The 20,533-nt window shown below is 45.4% G+C and overlaps 6 protein-coding genes across 6 annotated transcripts; 3 read left to right on the top strand and 3 right to left on the bottom strand.

The window, feature by feature from the left end:
- Window positions 1-159: 159 nt before the first annotated feature.
- Window positions 160-3,447, top strand: F5Y00DRAFT_239961 (DNA repair helicase rad25). The gene is made up of 2 exons (XM_048008157.1): window positions 160-259; window positions 315-3,447. Exons 1-2 carry the CDS (start codon window positions 232-234, stop codon window positions 2,777-2,779), a joined length of 2,493 nt encoding a protein of 830 aa, XP_047863819.1. The 5' UTR covers window positions 160-231; the 3' UTR covers window positions 2,780-3,447.
- Window positions 3,448-5,612: 2,165 nt separating this feature from the next.
- F5Y00DRAFT_263060 (potassium transport protein TRK1/TRK2) lies at window positions 5,613-8,405 on the top strand (the record flags this gene model as incomplete). Its single annotated transcript, XM_048011473.1, has 3 exons — window positions 5,613-5,709; window positions 5,768-7,428; window positions 7,482-8,405. The coding sequence occupies 3 exons, from the start codon at window positions 5,613-5,615 to the stop codon at window positions 8,403-8,405; spliced, it is 2,682 nt and encodes an 893-aa protein (XP_047863818.1).
- Window positions 8,406-9,417: 1,012 nt separating this feature from the next.
- F5Y00DRAFT_106874 (translation protein SH3-like domain-containing protein) lies at window positions 9,418-10,459 on the bottom strand. Its single transcript, XM_048003858.1, has one exon. The coding sequence runs from the start codon at window positions 10,283-10,285 to the stop codon at window positions 9,443-9,445; it is 843 nt and encodes a 280-aa protein (XP_047863817.1). The 5' UTR covers window positions 10,286-10,459; the 3' UTR covers window positions 9,418-9,442.
- On the top strand, window positions 10,460-12,191 carry F5Y00DRAFT_106875 (uncharacterized protein). Its single transcript, XM_048003859.1, has 2 exons — window positions 10,460-10,751; window positions 10,818-12,191. Exons 1-2 carry the CDS (start codon window positions 10,634-10,636, stop codon window positions 11,990-11,992), a joined length of 1,293 nt encoding a protein of 430 aa, XP_047863816.1. The 5' UTR covers window positions 10,460-10,633; the 3' UTR covers window positions 11,993-12,191.
- F5Y00DRAFT_106878 (cysteine synthase) lies at window positions 12,192-14,003 on the bottom strand. Its single transcript, XM_048003860.1, has 2 exons — window positions 13,533-14,003; window positions 12,192-13,388 (listed from the first exon to the last, which is right to left on the bottom strand). Exons 1-2 carry the CDS (start codon window positions 13,669-13,671, stop codon window positions 12,391-12,393), a joined length of 1,137 nt encoding a protein of 378 aa, XP_047863815.1. The 5' UTR covers window positions 13,672-14,003; the 3' UTR covers window positions 12,192-12,390.
- Window positions 14,004-14,084: 81 nt separating this feature from the next.
- Window positions 14,085-17,655, bottom strand: F5Y00DRAFT_239946 (uncharacterized protein). The gene is made up of 2 exons (XM_048008156.1): window positions 17,169-17,655; window positions 14,085-17,097 (listed from the first exon to the last, which is right to left on the bottom strand). The coding sequence occupies exons 1-2, from the start codon at window positions 17,217-17,219 to the stop codon at window positions 14,305-14,307; spliced, it is 2,844 nt and encodes a 947-aa protein (XP_047863814.1). The 5' UTR covers window positions 17,220-17,655; the 3' UTR covers window positions 14,085-14,304.
- Window positions 17,656-20,533: the final 2,878 nt, after the last annotated feature.

Genomic DNA, 20,533 nt, shown 5'->3' with positions numbered 1-20,533 from the left:
TCCACATGGTTAGGTACATCTATTTTTACTAGGATTACCTACAGGCATATCCTGGAAATTCTCCGACTGGCTCAAAATGCTGACTATGGGTACATAATACATATTTGTTTACGTAAGATTGAGGTTAAGCGCATTAGATTGTACCTTTACATTGCCTCTTCCGCGCCAGCCTTAGTGATCATTCTTTGACTGTTTCACACCTTTCAAGTTCAGTTCAGATTTGCTGTCAAGATGCCAGCGAAGAGAAAGGCTTCAGGAAGTATGTCCAACTATCCTCGCTTGCTACATGAATTCATCATGCTGAACTTCTTAAGACGTTGCAGGCCCCGCTAAGTCGGGAAGGGTCTCTACTACTTCGACACCCGGTCCTTCGACGCCTCGATCCATCGATAGCGACGATGATTCAGATTCTCCGGAAGAGCCGGCCGAGAATGAGGAACAGCTACAAAAGGTCGTAGATCGTTTCTCTCTTGCTACCTTTCAAGGCACCACGGTGCACGAAGAAGATTGGACTTCGAGTCGATTTTTCAGAGGGGGAAAGAGGGATTTCTCATATTTGCCTCTAAAGCCCGATTTTAAGAGTCGCCCTATATGGATCGATCCCCAGCGAGGACGAATCATCCTGGAAAACTTCAGCCCCTTGGCCGATCAAGCAAAAGACTTCCTCATCACCGTTGCCGAGCCTTTATCGCGCCCGACCTTCATACACGAGTATGCTCTTACTAGTCACAGTCTATACGCTGCTGTATCAGTTGGGCTACAACCTCGAGATATAATTAATACCCTAGAACGATTTTCAAAGACCCCCGTCCCAGAATCAATAACGAAATTCATTAGCAGTTGTGCTTCTAGTTATGGTAAAGTGAAGCTAGTTATCAAGGATACGAAATATTTCGTGGAAAGCACGGACCCGGAAGTACTACAGAAACTACTAAAAGACGCGGTTATCGGACCTTGTCGCGTGAAGGGCACGGAAACTGTTACTAGCGCACCTTCTATGGGTGGCCTGGTGATTCCCGGAACCTCTAATGCTGCAGGAGTACAACAAGCACAACTTAAAAAGGATGAAAAGGCACAACCAGAGACAACCGAGGGGGCGCAAGCTCAAGATCCTTACGATGCTCTAAGAGAAGACGATGATGACGATAATCAGGAGGCCGTGCATGCCTTCGAGATTTACGATACTTCTATCGAAGTCGTCCAGAAGCGTGCTTTGGAGATTCAATACCCTATGTTGGAGGAGTACGATTTCCGTAACGATGATCGAAATGCGAATCTCGAGATCGACTTACGACCAGCTACACAAATTCGGAGTTATCAGGAGAAGAGTCTTAGCAAGATGTTTGGCAACGGCCGAGCAAAAAGTGGTATCATCGTCCTGCCTTGTGGCGCAGGTAAGACGTTGGTCGGAATCACTGCTGCCTGTACGATCAAGAAGGGCTGCATCGTCCTTTGCACGAGCACGATGTCGGCTAATCAATGGCGGAACGAATTCTTAAAATGGTCTAATATCAGACCTGATGATATTGCCTTATTCACCTCGGATCATAAGCAAAGGTTCCCCGGGAATACGGGTATTATCGTTACAACGTATCCTATGGTGACAAACTCGGGGAAGAAGCGGGCTCACGATTCACAGAAGATGATGGATTTCCTGACCGGCCGGGAATGGGGTCTGATGTTGCTCGACGAGGTTCACGTTGTGCCAGCCAATATCTTCCGGAAGGTCTCACATTCGATCAAGAGTCACGCAAAGCTCGGATTAACTGCTACGCTACTCCGGGAAGATGATAAAATTTCAGATTTGAACTTCCTTATTGGGCCGAAGCTGTACGAGGCGAATTGGATGGAGCTGTCAGAACAAGGCCACATAGCCAAAGTCCAATGTGCTGAAGTCTGGTGCCCGATGACGGCAGAATTCTTCGACGAGTTCAACAGACAGAAGAAAAATCGAAGTCTCCAACAAAACTTATATGTCATGAACCCACGAAAGATCCAGGCTTGCCAGTTCCTCATTGATTATCACGAGAGGCGAGGCGACAAGATTATCGTCTTTTCGGACAATGTATACGCCCTCAAACAGATCGCTTTAGCCCTCGGAAAAGCTTACATTTGTGGGTCTACATCAAATAATGAACGGACGGTAGTGCTAGAGAATTTCATGCATAACCCCCTCGTCAAAACCATCTTCCTGTCAAAGATTGGCGATACATCTCTCGACCTTCCAGAGGCTACGTGTTTAATCCAGATTTCCTCGCACTACGGTTCTCGTCGTCAGGAAGCACAGCGACTAGGCCGGATTCTCCGAGCTAAGCGGAGATCAGACGAGGGATTTAATGCGTTTTTTTATTCGCTAGTCTCTCGGGATACACCCGAGATGTACTACTCGACCAAGAGACAGGCTTTCCTTGTAGATCAAGGATATTCCTTTAAGGTCATTACGTCTCTTACCGGAATGGAGAAGATGGAAGGGCTCGTCTTCAGTACGCCCCAAGAGCGTCGTGAGCTTCTCGCGAAGATAGTAACGGACACAGAGAAGCCAGATGATAGAGACAGGGATGATACCACGGATGATATGTTTAATATAGCAGGTTCGGGAAAGCGAGGTCGAGTTAGACGTACGGCTGGTGGGCTTGATGATCTTAGCGGTGGAAAGGACATGGCCTACATCGAACAGAGAAAGGGCGCGAATAAGGCGCTCAAGAAGAAACCAGCTAAGAGCAACGCCTTCTTCAAGAAGATGGCGAGGGAAAAGGAAAGGCTTAAAACTCAGCGCTAGGATGCGTGAATACACTGTACAATACCCGGGCGCAGAAAAGGAATGGCGCCAGTGTATTTTGGAGACTCTGTGGGATGTGAATATACCTACCCCAAGTATGGTTTTCACCGCTGGTTGACAGGTAGTATTCATGCTACAGGCGTATCGCCATAGACGATACGGTTTAATACAGAGGTACTTTATCCGGGTGTGGCTTAGTGATCCCAGCGCAATGGACAGATGCATCCATCCCACGATCATGGCTGCAGTGCTACGTATGAAATGCAACCTAGCACACGCACATTGCGTGGCACCGGGAGTTATTTAAAATTTGCTCAGGACACTGCACGACATGGGCTGACTTTCACGGGATTTGATTGGGGTCGCATTTTTTTGCTGAGGGATAAGGGGAGGCTTAACTCGAGTTACATTTACAGTCGCAGTATTTTCCTTGTAATATCAGCGTCGCCGATGTACGGGTTAACCGAAATATCAACTTCATCCGTTCTCCATACCTACCCTCTTAGGTAGGTACCTATGATGGTATGGTGGCATCTACGAGGCTGTATTGATATTGTTGCTTTTTTACCATAAATAATACCGTATGTAAACATTTTATTTCTATTTGTACCTTTGCATAGTAGGTATGGTACTTGAGTACATGTACATAATCGAATTGTACCTATGGGCGCTTTGACCACATTGGCATTAATCGTACCGTTTGTAGGCGGGTGTGACATCATCAGTTAAGCACCATAGTAACGCAGTCACATGTTGAAATGTGGCTGTCGGCCATTTATAGGACCCCTGTTCTATATATCAAGTACACAGCTCGTAATCTGTAAAACCTTCCGGATCTTTCCTCCATCTCCAAATTCCGCAGATGGAGGTCGCATAGTACTCCAGGATCCACGTATGTGATTCTACAGTGCTTAATGGAGTGATGTGAGTCTAGAACCTTTTGGAACTTTTCTACAAACGATTGATCGCGAATTGATTGATATGATTCAGATGCCGGGTGCTGACATAGCAACATACAGTAGCAACAGGACTGACAGAGCTTGCACTTTAGACTACGTAGCACCACTGCCGGCGGCCCCAACCTTACTCTACCCCGGCTGTGCTGCATATTTAATTTTTGCGCTAGATGTGTTTCCGTTAGCCGGTTAGATTTTAACCCCTGCTGACTTGAATAGTGTATGTAGAATACTATGGTATCAGGCATAAGTAAAACGACACTGTCAGGTACCGCTGGAATAGGTTAGGCAGGCCACCATACTAAATTAGTATTAGTTTATCCAGGGTCTTCCCAAGATACATTCAACATTCAAAAAAGGAATCATGAATACATCAACGTATTACACTTTCTTTATAAATAAAACGTATATCAAAATAATCTCTAAATAAGCTCAAATCTGGCGTTTTAACTTATGAGTGCTATAAGTGTTGATTTTTCTGTGTTTGTTACTGTATATATATAAGTATGCGTTAAACTATAATAAGTCAAGAAGTAGCAACACAGGCCACACTTTAGCGCGCGACTTGTGACAGGGGTTTTACTTACCCATCATACCATAGTAGAAGATGATGGTTTGTGCTTGATTCAAACTTATGAAGGTGTATAGTGTACATTCACATTGAACAATACATGCATGTACATATGCATGTTATGTACATCATCCATCTCGGACCATGAAGAACTAGGATATCCCGTCTTTTTTTCAGTCTAACTAGGGATAAGAAAGCAATCTTTTGGTAGAAAAAATTTAAAGCCTGTCTGTTGTGGGTCTTGGCACTTCTTCTCTCACCCGTAAAGTACGAATTGTCAGCCAATGTAAGCCCCCTTTATATTCACAGCTAAGTAAGACGTGAGAAAAAAAAGAAAAAGTAAAGTGGGAAGACGGGAAGCAGCATACATATTACATACATATACATAGTGTCAGACTGAGCGCCAAGATCCAGTTATCAAGATTTGACGTTTCTCGACTAGATCCACTTAGTTACATAAGGTACCTAAACAATTCGAGTCGTGATTCAGCGGAAGGCATCACCTCATTTGTTTTCCTCCGTCACTACCTTACCTTCTAGTATACACTAGATTTTCGATATACCGATAAAAGTACCCAGGTCCAAAGGTGGATAAGATTTCTTCGATTCTCCGCCATCTCCAACAACTTCAACATCAAACAACCACCACCTAAAACAAGACTTCGTCTAGAACGACCTCTCAATATCCCTTCGCGCGCTTACCTACCAATCGACCAATTACTCAAGACTATGCCAGGTAATTTGAAGCAAGTAAGTCAAAATATTCTCCTTAAGTTACTACAGTTAATCCCTACAAACTTTTAAAATTCAATTCCGTCTGGACGTGTTTTCACCCTTGCATCAATGCACATCAATCCACTACCGAATATTTGATTTGATTTTATTGTTCCCTTTCTGTTGTTGTCTTAGCCCCCTTTGTATAGAAGTTTGTACCAAGCTGTTGCAAGTCCCTACCTTAGGTACTTATTCAGACTTGGTACTTCACCTTCTGATTCCCTCTCTTTTAAACATCTCATCTCACCTTCCACCGAGCTGTTTTATTTCAATGGACGTCGTTCTCGACCGTGCAATGTCTGACCCATATAATTGCTCAACGCCTTCCGCATATCCCGTTAGTTGACCTCATTATATAGTATCGGAACGAGCAATAACCATTATGTTTGGCGTCCACAATCTCATCAACGACCTCACCGGCCAGGTCTTCGACTTGGTGGCTTTGTAACATCGGCTTTCCCCGTTGCTTCGAGCATTAAGCATCGAAGAGCAGGCCTCACTTTTAGGTGTATAACACTCCAACTTAGCCATCATGGGGATATCTCGTCAGCGTATTTTGGATTTTGTCCAAACGCTTCGCCCGTCCTTCTTGTCTAGGAATCCGCACTTCAACTTTATTACCGTCCATTGTAAGTTCTATTCGTCTGATAACATAACATAACACAACATTGAGCTAATCTTCTCCAGATTTCTGGATTATCGGATTGACTATTCTTGGATCAATCTTGATTTTTGCATCTGCTCAAGGTAAATTGGCATACATTGATGCCCTCTTCTTTGCTAGCGGTGCAAACACGCAAGCAGGGCTGAATACTATTGATGCCAACTTGCTCAACACTTTTCAGCAACTGGTGATTTACTTCCTCAGTATGATGTCTAATCCAATTAGCATTCACTCCTCTGTTGTCTTCTTGCGTCTCTATTGGTTCGAGAAGAGATTCCAGCATATTGCAAGAGAAGCCCGGACGCGACGGGTTTCTATGTCCAAATCACGGTCAAAAGCGAAAGCCAATCCTGTGGATCTAGAGAAGGGCGTCAATGGCCGGAACATCACTGTGATGCACAATACCGCCAAGGCATCTCGGATGACTAATGATGGCATCGTACTAGATAACTACACCATCGAGGGGGCTACAGACCATGAGCCGTTTGCGAATGGGAATCATATGAAGGAGGAAGCTGATCCCAAAGATCAGGACCAATCTTTTCAGCGGCTTCCTACACCTCAAATTAAATTTTCAGACCTGGTCAAGAGGAGTGATGCCATTGATTCGGATGACGAAGAAATCCCGCTGCCTTCTAAGCGGACCGATGCGGAACATATTGCTATCGTGGAAAGGCAGCGCAAGATCGATAAGGGTGCGCTCCGAATTCCCGGGCCGCGTGATGCCGATAGAGGTGCGCTACCGGAAGAAGTAGACGAAGAGGGGCCTGAAGGTCCTGGTCTTTCGGGTCGTAGACGAAGGGAATCAAGCGTCGAAGGTCCCCGCCGACCAACATCGCCCTTTCACCCTGCAAGTCGTCCAGATCGCCAACCAACAATTACCATCGAAGAGCCGATAAAGCCACACAGGGATGAGCACGATTTTCCGGAGGAGATAGCAGAGGATGTTGAGGCAGCTGCTCACACGACTGGTGCTTCGAAACCCCGGATGCCTAGGAAAGATGGGGAAAAAATAGATCACACTGAGACTACCGCGTCGACTGCTCGGAGCAACCCCCTACACCGTATCAAGTCCGTCCTAACTCAGAGTAAGGATGAGGATCCTATGCCATATCTGAGTTGGCAGCCGACTCTAGGTCGAAATTCTGCCTTCCTGGGACTCACCGAAGAGCAGAGAGAGGAGCTAGGTGGCATCGAATATCGATCTCTAAAAACACTTGCCCTTGTCCTCACCATTTACTTCTTTGGTTACACCATCTTCGGCATGGTCACTCTGGTTCCGTGGATAGTCCACAACGACTACTACGGCAAGGTCGTTGACGAGGCCGGCCAGAACAGGGTATGGTGGGGCTTTTTCATGGCGAATTCTGCGTTCATGGATCTTGGCTTGACGCTTACTCCCGACAGCATGATCTCATTTAATACGGCCATATTTCCGCTCCTCATAATGTCATTCTTGATTATACTCGGAAACACTGGATTCCCTATCATGCTTCGTTTCATGATCTGGCTGGCTTCTCTTTTTGTACCCCGCGGGTCTGGTCTCTGGGAAGAGCTGAGGTTTCTCTTAGACCACCCGCGACGGTGTTTTACCCTCTTGTTTCCGTCAAATGCTACCTGGTGGCTATTCTTTATCCTGGTCGCTCTTAACGGGATAGACTTGATTCTGTTCATCATCCTCGACGTAAGTATCTAATGGTAGACCTCCAGCGTTGCCCATCACTAATGTTTAATTAGCTACACGGTGAAGCGGTCGCCGGACTGCCGCTAAATGTCCGCTTTCTTGATGGATGGTTCCAAGCCACAGCTACTAGAACTGCGGGATTCTCCTGTGTGACTCTGTCTGCTCTTCACCCAGCTGTCCAAACGTCATACCTCATCATGATGTATATTTCCGTCTTCCCCGTCGCTATCTCAATTCGTAGGACGAACGTTTACGAGGAGAAGTCTCTTGGAGTCTACAGTGAAGGCTATGATGACGACGACATCGCTGGCAAGAGCAACATATCATATGTCGGAACCCATTTACGTCGCCAACTCTCTTTCGATCTGTGGTACATATTCGTCGGCTTTTTTATTCTCACTATTACCGAAGGCCCAAAGCTTATGACTGGAGATTTCTCCATGTTTGCTGTACTCTTTGAGATTGTGAGCGCTTACGGCACTGTTGGACTCAGCTTGGGATACCCCGGTGTCAACGCCTCATTATGCTCGCAGTTCACTATCCTGGGGAAGCTCATCGTAATCGCTATGCAGATTCGTGGCCGCCATCGTGGTTTACCATACGGACTTGACCGGGCCGTTCTTCTACCTAGCGAATACCTTAACCGTACGGAGGCCGAAGAAACTGAATTAAGGCTTCAACGTCGTCATTCGGCAATGTCGGTTGGGCAGCTCTCTCACCACCGGCCTTCGAGTCCGAAGCGAGGCCGTAGCCGCAGCGTAGATAAGAGACACCTTCTCACGAGTCTCTTACATCCCGGCCCGACTTACCAGTCTCATCATTCATCGGGGAGATTGGATAGCTCAGTTGGATTTAACACGACGGAGACATTAAGGAAGCATATCACGGACCCAGGGAAGGGCGAAAATGGCGATGCGCACGAACCGATTCCGAGACGTAGAAAGAGAGCTGATACACAGCCAACCTTTGATCATTAGGGGAGGAAAGGTACGGCGGGATGGGAAAAGTCGCCAGTGCCAAAAGGGCCCGTGGGTGGAGAACCAATACGAGCATCTTCTCAGCCGATACCAATCCGCAATAACGATATAGAGCAGGTTGGAACCTTGCCGATATTCCGCAATCCTTGGTGGCAGCGAGGCACGAGAGTAAACTGGTATCTTGGGAGTACGGGATGACTTAGATACTCGCCTTACTCTTGTAGTATCGGCCGAATGCGGAAACTAACGGAGAAGACTAGACCAGGACAATTATTTGCACAGATGACGTTAGAGACGGGGGCTCAGGCCTGGAATAGAAACGTTATTAAATACTAGATGGAGAAGGAGGCAATATTGATTTCTCTCGGTTGGCGTTTGTCCCAGACACGGCGTTTGGATTGCACGAACTCTCAAGAAGGCTTCGTAGGAGCCATGATATATCATAGGGGGAAAGCATCATCTGTCTTATTTCTTTTTTTCCTGTCTGTTATGAGCAGGAATCGGGCTTCCCTTCACATACTTATTTCGGCCGAGAGATGTAACCTAGTGTAGAAATCAGAACGTTTGTATGAGGTGATTTCATTATACAGTCGTCTCTTAATAAATAAATAAATATTAGATCAGAAATAATGCCATGCGCGAAAATAGTGAGGTGATTCGCAACAAATGTCCTAATTATATTTAATCATGAGGCAAGGCACTTGAGAGGTCAGGTATAGGTGCCTAAGTTTGAAATATATTGAAATGAAATGTAGACTTTGAACCATGACAGGTATGTAATATATAATATTTAATATTTATATGTTGCACCTCTACCGAATAGTTACGCATGTTTTTGTACACGCAGATTTTAATACACCTCTCAATTCCATGTACCTTTCTTGCTCTGTCCTTCCAGTAGTAGTTCAAGACTAATATCGGGTGAAAAGTGAGTTGCTACATTCATTCCCCCTTGCTCTCATTCATCCTCCGCCATAAATCTACTTCTACAGCTTCTCCCCCCCTTAACTCCCTCCCTCCCTCCCTACCTATATATCCTACCGCTTCGCGCCCGGCGCACTAGCACTCTTCCCCTTGGCCTTCCCCTTCGTCGTAAAGACGTTCCTCGTGCGGCGCCAGGCGGCGACCAGATGGTCGACGTTGCCCATGTCGTGCTTGGGCTTGCGCATGTATGTGAGGCGGGCGCGGCGGGCGCGCTTGGGGCGGCGCCAGACGATCTCGATGCCGGTGATGTTGGGGGAGAAGACCTTGAACCAGAGCTCGACGGGCACCTTGGCCAGGTGGTTGCGCAGCAGGATGGCGGTGTCGACGCCCGCGCGCCGGATCGACAGGCACACGCCCGCGAAGGGCTCGCCGCCGCCGCGCCGCGTCGTTACCTGCAGCACGTCGCCTGGTTTCGCGGCGTCCGGGTTCGCCTTGGAGAAGAGGGCGCGGCGCGCGCCGGTGTGGTCGAGGCGGCGGATTTGTTGCGCGTGGTACGAGTCTAGGGGGGCGGGGTGCGTCTTGCGGGCTGAGGGCACGCGGGGGTAGACTGCGAAGGCGGTGCGGATGGGTTTGTGGGGGAGGTTGGATTTTCGGAGGTCTAGAGGAGGGAGAGGTTGGTTAGTTGGTTGGTTAGTTGGTTGGTTGGTTGGTTGGTTGGATTGGTTGTGCTTTGGTTGATAGTCGGAGTGGGGAGAAGGACGGAGGGACGTACAGAGCGTGGGTTTCACGGCGGCCAGAGAAGGGGGAGGTGGTGGTGTAGAAGCAGAGGCCGTGGGAGTGGCTTCGGTAGCCATTGTGCGGAATAGCTGCGGCATCTGCTGTTTCCGCTGCTGGCGGGTACGTCGCAGGACGGCCTTCCAGCTGCTCAGCGGCCGCCGCGCAGATTGGGTGATCATTGTGTCGTGGAATCAACCTTTACGGATTGGAGAAGGGCCTCGTTGAAATCTTGAAGCATGGAAGGACGCAACTCTTGAAAGTTGGTGGTGGGTGGGTCTTGGAAGATCCGACGGGGGGGCTTATCGATAATCGGGTGGAGGAAAATTGTTGCGGCGTCGGGTCTTGGCGCGCAGCAGCAGCTGCCGGGGGGCCGGCATTGGAAATTTTAGTTTCAAGTCGATTGGAATAAAATAAATTAAATAAAATTATCTAAGCTCCGAAGCTTCACTTCAACCGCGGGGTGACTTCGATGATAATTGACGAGTACCTAAGGTAGGGTAGTTACCTGTTAAACAAAAGCTGGAGTTATGTCGAGATATTCGGCGCTGAGCGCATTGTGCGCGAGCAATGCCGCTTGGGAATCTGCTACGAGGAGGATAACCGCATCTACACGGCGGACCTTCTCGTCTTCCACCCGACGAAATGGTATATTCCATTCCCCTTCCATACGAGATACTTAAGATACCAAATATTTCTAACCCCCCATCCCAGCGGGCATCGCACACTTCACACCAACCTCGTCCTCCGAGCTCGACGAACTCCTCGGCACGATCCGGCACAAGATCATCCTCCCCGCGTACCTACCGACGGAGCAGCGCAAGAAGATCTTCTCGCCGAAATGGGAGAAGAGACTCCAATCGGACCCCATCATCATCGAGATCGACGGCGAGGTTCTGAAGTTCCGATACCAGAACCCCTTCAAAGACGTCCCCCAGACGCGGCGCTCCGTCCTCGACGCCATCGCGCTCTTCGAGGCCCCCGAGGACTTCGCCAACCTGCGCCCTCTGATCGAGGGCGTCGCCTACGCGCGCCGCCGCTTCGACCCGGGCTTCTACTGCAAACTCACGCGCGTACTCGGCACCAAGGGGCGCATCTTCGAAGTCATCGAGCTGGCGCGCGGGGTGGCGCGGACGGGGTTCCGCCTCGACTCGAGCGAGAAGGTCAACGAGGTCATGCACTTCGTCGTGATGAAGGCTGTCGACGCGAACGGGGATCCGGTAGTAGAAACGGTAAACTTTACCGACGAGAACGGGGATCTGGTGGAAATAACGAAGGTTAGGGATCCGGTGGAAGAGACGGCCAAGGCTCTACGATGGGCCGAGATAGTCCTGGAGCTGCTGCAGCTGGAGGAGCATCAGCCGAAGCGTCTGAAGACCGACCCGGTGGTCGAGGGAGAACTGCCGCTGCACAGGGACCCCATGGTCCTCCTTGCGCCGCTGCATATCGCTGCGGCGCTGGTGTCGAAGCAAGGCGACGAGGTCAGCGAAGCCGTAGTCGACAAGCTGGTCAAGCACGCGCGGGACGTAGTTAGGTTATGGCCCGAAGGCAAGAAGCTCCGCGAAGTGCAGCCGCAGGCGCTATACGAAAAATACGAGAAGATGGGGTACCTAAAGAATCCCAACAAGTTCCTCGCCATAACCGCGCCTCTGCTACGGGGTCTCGACATAGCCGTCGAGGTCCTCGAGGCCGACAACGCGGAGCTCGCGGCGCAGCTCCGATCCCGTCGGGATGTTCTCGCTGCTGAGGTTCAAAAAGCGCGCGCGAAGGTGAGCGAGAGGATGAGGCAGGCGAGGGAGAAGATGCGGGAGGCGGGCGAGGAGGTGGAGGAGGCGGGCGAGAAGAGGGGGGAGGCGGTGTATCAGAAACTATATGGTAATGATGCATGAAAAGGAATAAAAGAAGGGAGAAAAAAATACAAAAAATTACTGGCCTTGTACAGGAGTCATGATAGATTCAGATCTGATCATATCAGATCAGATCCGATCAAATGATGTGTATAATACCGCCGCCGCCGCTGCCACCGCAATTGTACTTGTACATATATACAAACAAACTGATCGATATTTACCAACAAGAAGCGTGCCTCTCTTCGACCAAACATCTCGCTTAGTTATATGCATGTATACATTCACCTTTAAACGCCTCTTCCCCTATACGTAGTCTTTTTTCTTTTTCCTTCCTTCCTCTAGGTACTCTTTTCCTCCCCTCCAACCCCTTTCTAGCCGCGTAGGTACATCTATCTAGATTACCAAGGCAGGCACCTTAGGTAGGTACCTAGTTAAACCTACGGCAGCACGATATACTTCTCCAAACCCTTCGGTATCGCGCCCAGCAGCCCCTTGCTCTCAAGCCACTTCCGCGAAAACAAGCGGTCGGCATACCGGTACGCGCCGTCGCACAGCATCGTGACGACGGTGTGTCCCGGGCCCAGCAGCTCGGCGACCTCCTTGGCGGCGACCACGTTCAGCGCGCTGCTGGCGCCCAGGTACAGGCCCTCGTCGTCCAGCGCGCTGTACACCATCGCGACGCTCTTCTCGTCCGAGATGTGCACGCTGCCGTCTAGCAGCGCCACGTCCGGCGCCAGGTTGTCCGTCACCCGCCCTTGCCCGATGCCCTCCGTGATGCTGCTGCCCGTGCGCTCGACGAGCTTGCCGCCCGACTGGATGTACGAGTGCAGCACGCTGCCCGGCGGGTCTGCTAGGTACGCCTTCACGCGGCCGCCCGAGACGTCCTTCAGGTAGCGCGTGATGCCGGCGAGGGTGCCGCCCGTGCCCGTGGCGCAGGTGAACGCGTCGACCTTGCCGTGCGTCTGCGCCCAGATCTCGGGGCCCGTAGTCTCGATGTGCGCGCGGCGGTTGGCCGTGTTGTCGAACTGGTTGGTCCAGACGGCGTTATCTAAGCTCTCGGCGTGGCGGCGGGCCTGGTGGTTGTAGTTGGCGGGGTTGTCGAAGGCGACGGCGGGGACGGGGTAGACCTCTGCGCCGAGGAGGCGGAGCAGGTCGATCTTGCCCTGGGACTGGGTGTTGGGCATGTAGATGACGAGCTTGTAGCCGCGGGAGCGGCACACGTGCGCCAGGCCGATGCCCGTGTTGCCCGCCGTGCCCTCGACCACCGTGCCCCCCGGCTTCAGCAGCCCGCGCTCCTCCGCGTCCAGGACCACGTACAGCGCCGCGCGGTCCTTGACCGAGCCCCCGGGGTTCATGAATTCGGCTTTGCCGAGGACTTCGCAGCCCGTCTGGTCCGAGAGTTTGTTCATGCGGATGAGCGGCGTGTTACCGATTGCTGCGCGGGAGAAGAAAACGGGGTTCCGTTAGCCTTGTGATTTACATTTTACAAATATTTTACATTTTTACATATGCATATGCACCATCCCGTGGTTTGCTTGCTTGCGCGGCTAGACGGGAAGAAGAAGAGAGAAATCCGTACCACCAGTTAATCCCTTTGCGATACCTTGTGCCTTCGAGACGGCGATTGTGTGAGGACTCGGAGGCTTCGCGGCAGCCGGTGCGACGGCCGCGGCTCTACGCGCCGTGGTCGTTATCGTTCGCACGCCATGCCGGAACATTGTATTGAATTTAGGTATGTTACTACCCTTATATTATATTATCCCCTTTTGTCGCTAAAGGATAAGATGCATGTGAGAATCAGCGGCGAAGAGTTGGAAATAAGGTAGGTTAAAAGGTTAAAAGATTAATAATGATCGAAAGCTCCAATTCGAAGGACCCTGCAGTCCTAGAAATTATTTTGGAGGGTGGCAATTGCAACGGTTCGGGTTCCCAGCTAGCCGGCTCTTAATCACGTCATCCCGGCTCCCGCTGTCGGGACCTTCCCTTAGCCCATGTTCACTGTCTATAGAAGTAAGGTACCTCCGGTACGTATCAGTTACCCCTTAACCCCTAACTAAACTATACAATAACATAAAAAAAATTGTAGTTCACAACGGCTAGTCAGAAGAACTTTAAGATATTAAAATACAAGTTTATTAATTTGAATTGTTCTTTCATTATATTCACGAACGCCAACTAGCTAGTTAAGACCGTATTATACTTCGGTCCATCATGACCGATCATAATGATATCACGTATCAAGGTATCCCGCCCTATGGTATATGTCCATGCATATTATGTAGATAAATGCAAATAACTTGCCCGTCCAAAATGCAACACCAACATCGTTATCGTAACTGTCATGGCCATCGCTACTCGATAATCCGTACGTATGGCGAGGGAAACAATCCTTCGGCGCCCATATAGCTCCCGAATAGCCATTCACCGTTCACGTCTTCTACCTCTCTCACTTCCGCTCCTTTGGGGAATAATAGCTCATCTGTAACGCCGGCCTGCGGGTACCAAGACCACTTCGCAACTGCCCTTGAGCCTGCACCTCCGGAGGGAGGGAACAACTCCGTGCCCAATGAAGGTGCTGTCGTCGCCACGTCGATAGCTACAAGCCTCTCGAGCTTTGATCCGTTCGAGTCTTTCCAACTCCAACTTTGCATTCGCGCGCCTCTCGGTTGGTGTTGCTCGTCATCCGGGACGCCGGTTCCCTCGTACGGCTCCTTGCGTAAAATCCTTCCACCAACGATATCTTGCAATATGCAACGCCTTAGCCCAAGTGAGCCTTCCAAGAATCCAATAATGGCCATCCTGTGGCCTTCTAAACAGCGTCTCCATCCGGTATGACCGTTCTCGTCCGATATGCGTTTGTCGTGGACCAGGCCGGTGTAACATTCCTCGCATATATCGTAGTCGCCCGGTTGCCCATCCGTTAAATCCTTGCTAGTACACTCAAAACAATGATATCTCTGGTCTGCAGGTGGGATACGCCCGTGGCAAATCTCACACGTCGTCGTAAAAGTAAGCGACTTGAAACTTCCAAGGCTAACGGCGTTGGGGCCCGATGAGAGCGTCGCACCTCGTGGACGTTTAGGTAGCCGAGGACTAACCGGGGGAGTAGCAGAGCCTGTCCCTGGTGCGACATAGGCCAGCGGAAGAAGAGGGTGCGTGCAACTCTTGCCCGTATTCACGCAGTTGTTACAGAAGCCCCAGTCGCCTTCGTTACAAGATTCGCAGCGCCAGAAGCACTCGTTAGCCAGGGATAGGCATCTTACGCAGAACATGCCGCTTTCTAAGCGATTAGCCGGGTCATCCGTAGTAAGCGTCCTTCGCCCATCCGCTCCGCCTGGCGTATACTTGGGTTGCTTATATCGACATGAGGTCAACATGTGCGGCGGCTCCAGCCCCTCGTTTCCGTCTGCTACAACTCTTTGCCAATTCTTAAATGCCGCATATCCGAAACCAAACCAATGCTCACACCCTTTCCCAGAACGATAACAACTCAAGCAGATATTCCACGTCCCGTTGGCGCACTTTGAACAGTTATAATGAAGTTCATATTCGATATGCGGTCGTTCGCATCGGGCACACGTGATTGATGGCTCTTGGTAAAATTGGGATCTCGTCCGTTGGTGATGCGTTTGATGTGAGGGCGATGATATAAGTCCAAGGCTAGGTAATGGTGATTGAGGAGCTACGAGACTTGAAGGCCGTCGTGCACGTTTTGGGTGTTCCATGCTAGAATCATCAGAATGAGGTTCCGGTGAGGGCGTCCGTGGGATCTGAGTAGCAGATGTTCGTGCGCTAAAAGAGAGATCTCTGGGTCTAGAGCCTTCTTCCGGCTGCGGCTGTCCGACCGCATTTGTAGTAGGCATACTAGAGCTCCTCGATTCGGTGATAGAAGGACGGCGTGACGATGGGTCGGTACTCTGCGGTCTTAAAGTTAGATCTGTCTGTGATCTTGCTGCTGGCCTTGTCTCTGCCGTTCTTGGCCTCACGGGATCGGTTGCGCTTCTGGCGTCGCTGGAGGTCCTCCTCCGCCGCCGCCTTTCCGGATCAGCACGAACCTCTAGATGAGTTGACGTAACAGGGGGTCGGCTGCGATCGTCTACTTGGCCTTGGCTCGTAGCCGGTCTACTATGCGCCGACCTTGATCTTGGCCGGCTGCTAGGTCGAGATGTGTCTGTCGGAGGAGGCCGCAAAGAAGATTGCAGAGGCTCGGGTCTAAGAGACGTTATGACTGGGTCGCTTCTCCTAGGTTGTTGGGTACGAATTCGATCCCTCTGCCTCCGTCGGTACGCTTCGGTGATCTTTCGGCTTAGTTCGTCATTCTGGGCCAGGTCGATGTTATCTAAATCTAATCCATCTAAGAGACCTTCTTCCTGAATTTGTCGCGCAAACTCTTCTATTTCTCTCTCTATGTCACGGAAGTCCACATCGGACGAACTAATCAGGGATCTTATCGACGCTTGGTGCTCAACTTGTCTCCTCCTAGTCCTAGATGAATCACGAGAGCGATGCTGTGATTCACTACGATAGCGGCGCCGTTCATCCGGAGGTAAATCAGGTTGTAACATGCCATTCGAGTCATGTCGACGCCTGTGTCCCTCCTCTCGTAGGGGTCTATCACGCGCATCCCGATGTCGTGTCTCACGACTGTTGTCCCATTCGGATCTGCTCCTCCCATCTTCGGACCGGCTATGGCCATGATGCCGCCTCGTTCTAGATCCCTCCGCGGATTCGACACCTGCATCATGCAAGCTCATCTGACGTGCGTGCTCCAGCATCCGCCTTTCCATCTCCTCCATCCGTCTCTCCTCGAGTGATCTCTGGGGTATTTGGATCCGCGGTAAGACATTATCTCCGGGCTTGTATTTCTTGCGCATTTCCTCTTTCTCGTCGTCCGGCTTAGCTTTGTCCGGATTCGCGGTTAGAAACATGTCGAGCAAAGTGGTAACGGTGGCATTGTGACGGGTGTCCCGAACTTGAGCGCGACAAGACGGGCAGGTAAATTTTAGGGAACCGGGCGATGCAGGATTTGGTGAATTTTCTGCTACTGTCTTTTGCCATGAAAACCAGTCCTTTAGACAGGAGCCGCAAAAGGTGTGCAGGCAGTCGAGGAGGGTCAAGGGCTGGTAGAGGATGTCCGTACAGATCTGGTAACCGTTTAGTATCCCTTGAATTCCATCTTCCATCTTCCACCACTTAAGATAAGATACAAACTTACCGAACAGGTCAACTCCTTTTCCAAATCGACACCAGGCCTTGAAGAGGTCATCGCGCCTTTTGTCAATTTATTACTAGGTGATATTGAAAGTCCCAAGTTTTTATTTTTTATACGAGGGTGGTTAACGTGAGAGTTAATGGTGGTGGGGACAACTTAAAATGTCCCTGTCCCGCCGAGTCCAAGTACTTCGTATCGAGTCCCGCGCCACCATTAGAATCGAACTGCATGATGCTAGTAGCTGCGCATCCGATGCATCTGACCGCTCAGTAACCTTGGAAAAGAACTATTACTGAAGAGAAATGTTTGGACTTATGTCAGGGCCATAGTCAGCTTTTGTTCATCTACATATGCGATTGTCTAAGCCACTAAGTCGGCGGTGAAGAAATGGAGTTGAAGATTGAAAGATGGGGGAAGATATTAGGTACATTGTAGATCATCAGAGGTAGGTACATTAGGTAATTGTTGGTTGCGCTATTCGATTTAATGCAACGTGCGTAGACCAAGTTAGACTGTATTAAATTCATTTATACCACGTTTATTCTCCGTATCAACCAACCTAAAGTTTCTTGTGGCGCCTCAAAGGCATAATACAGTTAGCCCAATGACATAACTGATCACAAGCCGCAAATCTAAAACATCACACATGATCCTTTAGAAACTTCGTTATTACTTGAGCTTGACGTTATAGCCTAAAATTGATAAGTCAATCAATTCTATAACAACCGTCATATTATCCAATATCTACGTCTCTTATAGAACGAGTAACTATTATTAGTCTTTGCGAGTCTATGGTTTATGCTTACTTTTAAATGCGAGAGTATGCTAAGAATATATATATGGACTATCATGAATATCTTAACTATTATATTCACCCTTTATAATTATATATTATAACAATATTACCTGAGTCTTATGATATAGTGATAAAAAAACATGCTATATACGAGAACTGGTATTTGCAACAGCGGCTAGCGCACTTGCAGTTTCAACTTATATCTCCTCTAAGGGTTTGATTATTTCTAAAGTCTAAGTCGGAGTATCTTATAAATAATCTCGCTTGTCAGCTTCTCGTGTTTATACTAACCGATCTTATCTGCATGCAAGTTCTACCGCAGTAGATGACAAGATTAAACACTTATCCTTATACTGGCCGGCTTATATAAGGCTCAATCTATTAAGAAAAGTGCCCGAGAGAGAAAGGCTTACATAGCATTAGCGAACTTCAGAGTGGGTAGGTAGTTTAGGTATTGTATAGACTTTCAAGGTGCGCTTTTGAAATGACAACTCTTGAGCTACATAATACTTAAAACTATTCACAGCGACTTGACTTATGCACTCCGTTTTTCAACCCGTTTTCCGCGCATAACTAAATGCTTATACATACTTATATAAATATACAGTTAAACTTGTTTATAATAAATTTATAATATAATAAATCCTCGCTTTAGCGAATTTTTTTTAAAAATTTTTAAAATTTATATATAAAATAACGAATTTTTTTATATAATAAATTTGTTAAATTTTTTAATTTATTATTACGTAATTTATTATATAAAATAAAAGAAATTTATAAAATTATAAAAAAAACGGTGTATTTTACGGTTTTTATTAATTAAATTAATTTTATTTAAAAAAAATAAAATTTAAAATTTATACGATTTTTATAAATTTTAATGTTTTAATTAAATTTTAATTATAATATATTTAATTTTTAATTTTTAATTATTAAAATATTAATTTTTAAAATTATAATATTAACGTGTTATTTAATTATATTTTATAATTATAATTTAATTAATTTATTAAATAAATTAATAAATAATAAATTTTTTAATTTTTATAATAATATTAATAAATGTATAACGGCGTTTTATTATTAATAAAAAATAATGTAAAATAATTTATAAAATTAAAATATAATATTTTAAATAAAAATAATAAAAATATTATATTTAAATTAAACGTAAATATTATTATTATTTTTTATTATTTATTATTTATAAAATTTTTTTAATTAAATATATTTATTTAAATCGTTTTTATTTTAAAAATAAAAAAAATATTAAATAAATTATTAAATTAAATTTTTTAAATTTTAAAAACGTTTTTTTTAAATAATAATAATAATTATAAATTTAATAAATTATAATTATTAATGATATATTTAAAGTTATTATTTATAAATTATTTAATCGATTTTTAACCATTATTTTTTACGTAAATTATATAAATTTTTATTAATTAAATAATTAATTAATTATTTTTAAAAAACGATATAATATATAAAAATATATAAAATATAATAAAAATAAATTAATAAATAAATTATTTATTAAATTTTATATAATTAAAATACGAAATATTATTAATTTATATGTAATTAATAATATATATAATATTAACGAAACGGTTTTATTTTAAAAAATGGTTTTTAATCGTATATTAATTATAATTTATTAAATAAATATTAAAAAAAATAAAGTTTAAATTATAATATTATATATTTATAATAATATAAGTATTTATAAATTTATTTTTTAATTTATTAATAAAGTTAAAAATGTATAATATTTTAATTTAAATTAACGTTTTTTAAATAATTTATTTATTTATTATAAATTTAATAAAAAAATTTAAATTATTAAATTTATATTTAAAGATTTTTTATTTTAATTTAATAATTAAATAATCGGTTATTAAATTTTATTATTAATTAATAATTTTAATGTTTATAAAATAATTTTATAAAAAATTATATAATCGATTAAATTATAATATATAAAAATTAAATTTTTATTTATAAATATTTTATTTTAATATACGTTAAATTATAATTCGTTAAAACGCGGGGGTTATATTTATTTAAGTTATAAAACGTATAACTTATATATTTATATTTATAAGTTACGAGTAAACTTTTTAATAAATTATGGTTTAAAGTTGTTTTAAGTCCGAATTTACGTTACGGTGAAATTTTAATAAAAGATAATTAAATATTATATTTAAATGATTTAATATAATATTATAACGTATAAAATAATTTTAATTTAAATAATTTAAAATTAATAATATATTATATTTATTTATTTAAATTTTTTATATATTTATACGACGTTACGTTATTATATTATAACTTTAAATGTTAAAATTACTTTATAATAAATAATATTATTACCATTATTATAATTAATAATATAATTAATAATATAATTAATAATATATATAAAATAATATATTTTATATTTAAAAGTAATAATGTTATTATTTAAACTTTTTTACTTTTTTTATATTTATATAACTTTATTACGCGTTATATATTACGGTTATTATTACGATTAATGGTGTAACCGGTATTACGGTTATTT

The sequence above is a fragment of the Daldinia vernicosa genome, assembly GCF_022497035.1.
Source record: "Daldinia vernicosa strain CBS 139.73 unplaced genomic scaffold F5Y00scaffold_30, whole genome shotgun sequence".
Taxonomy (NCBI): Eukaryota; Fungi; Ascomycota; class Sordariomycetes; order Xylariales; family Hypoxylaceae; genus Daldinia; species Daldinia vernicosa.
The sequence above is the reverse complement of the archived record's forward strand: the minus strand, read 5'-3'. Positions and strand labels throughout refer to the sequence as shown.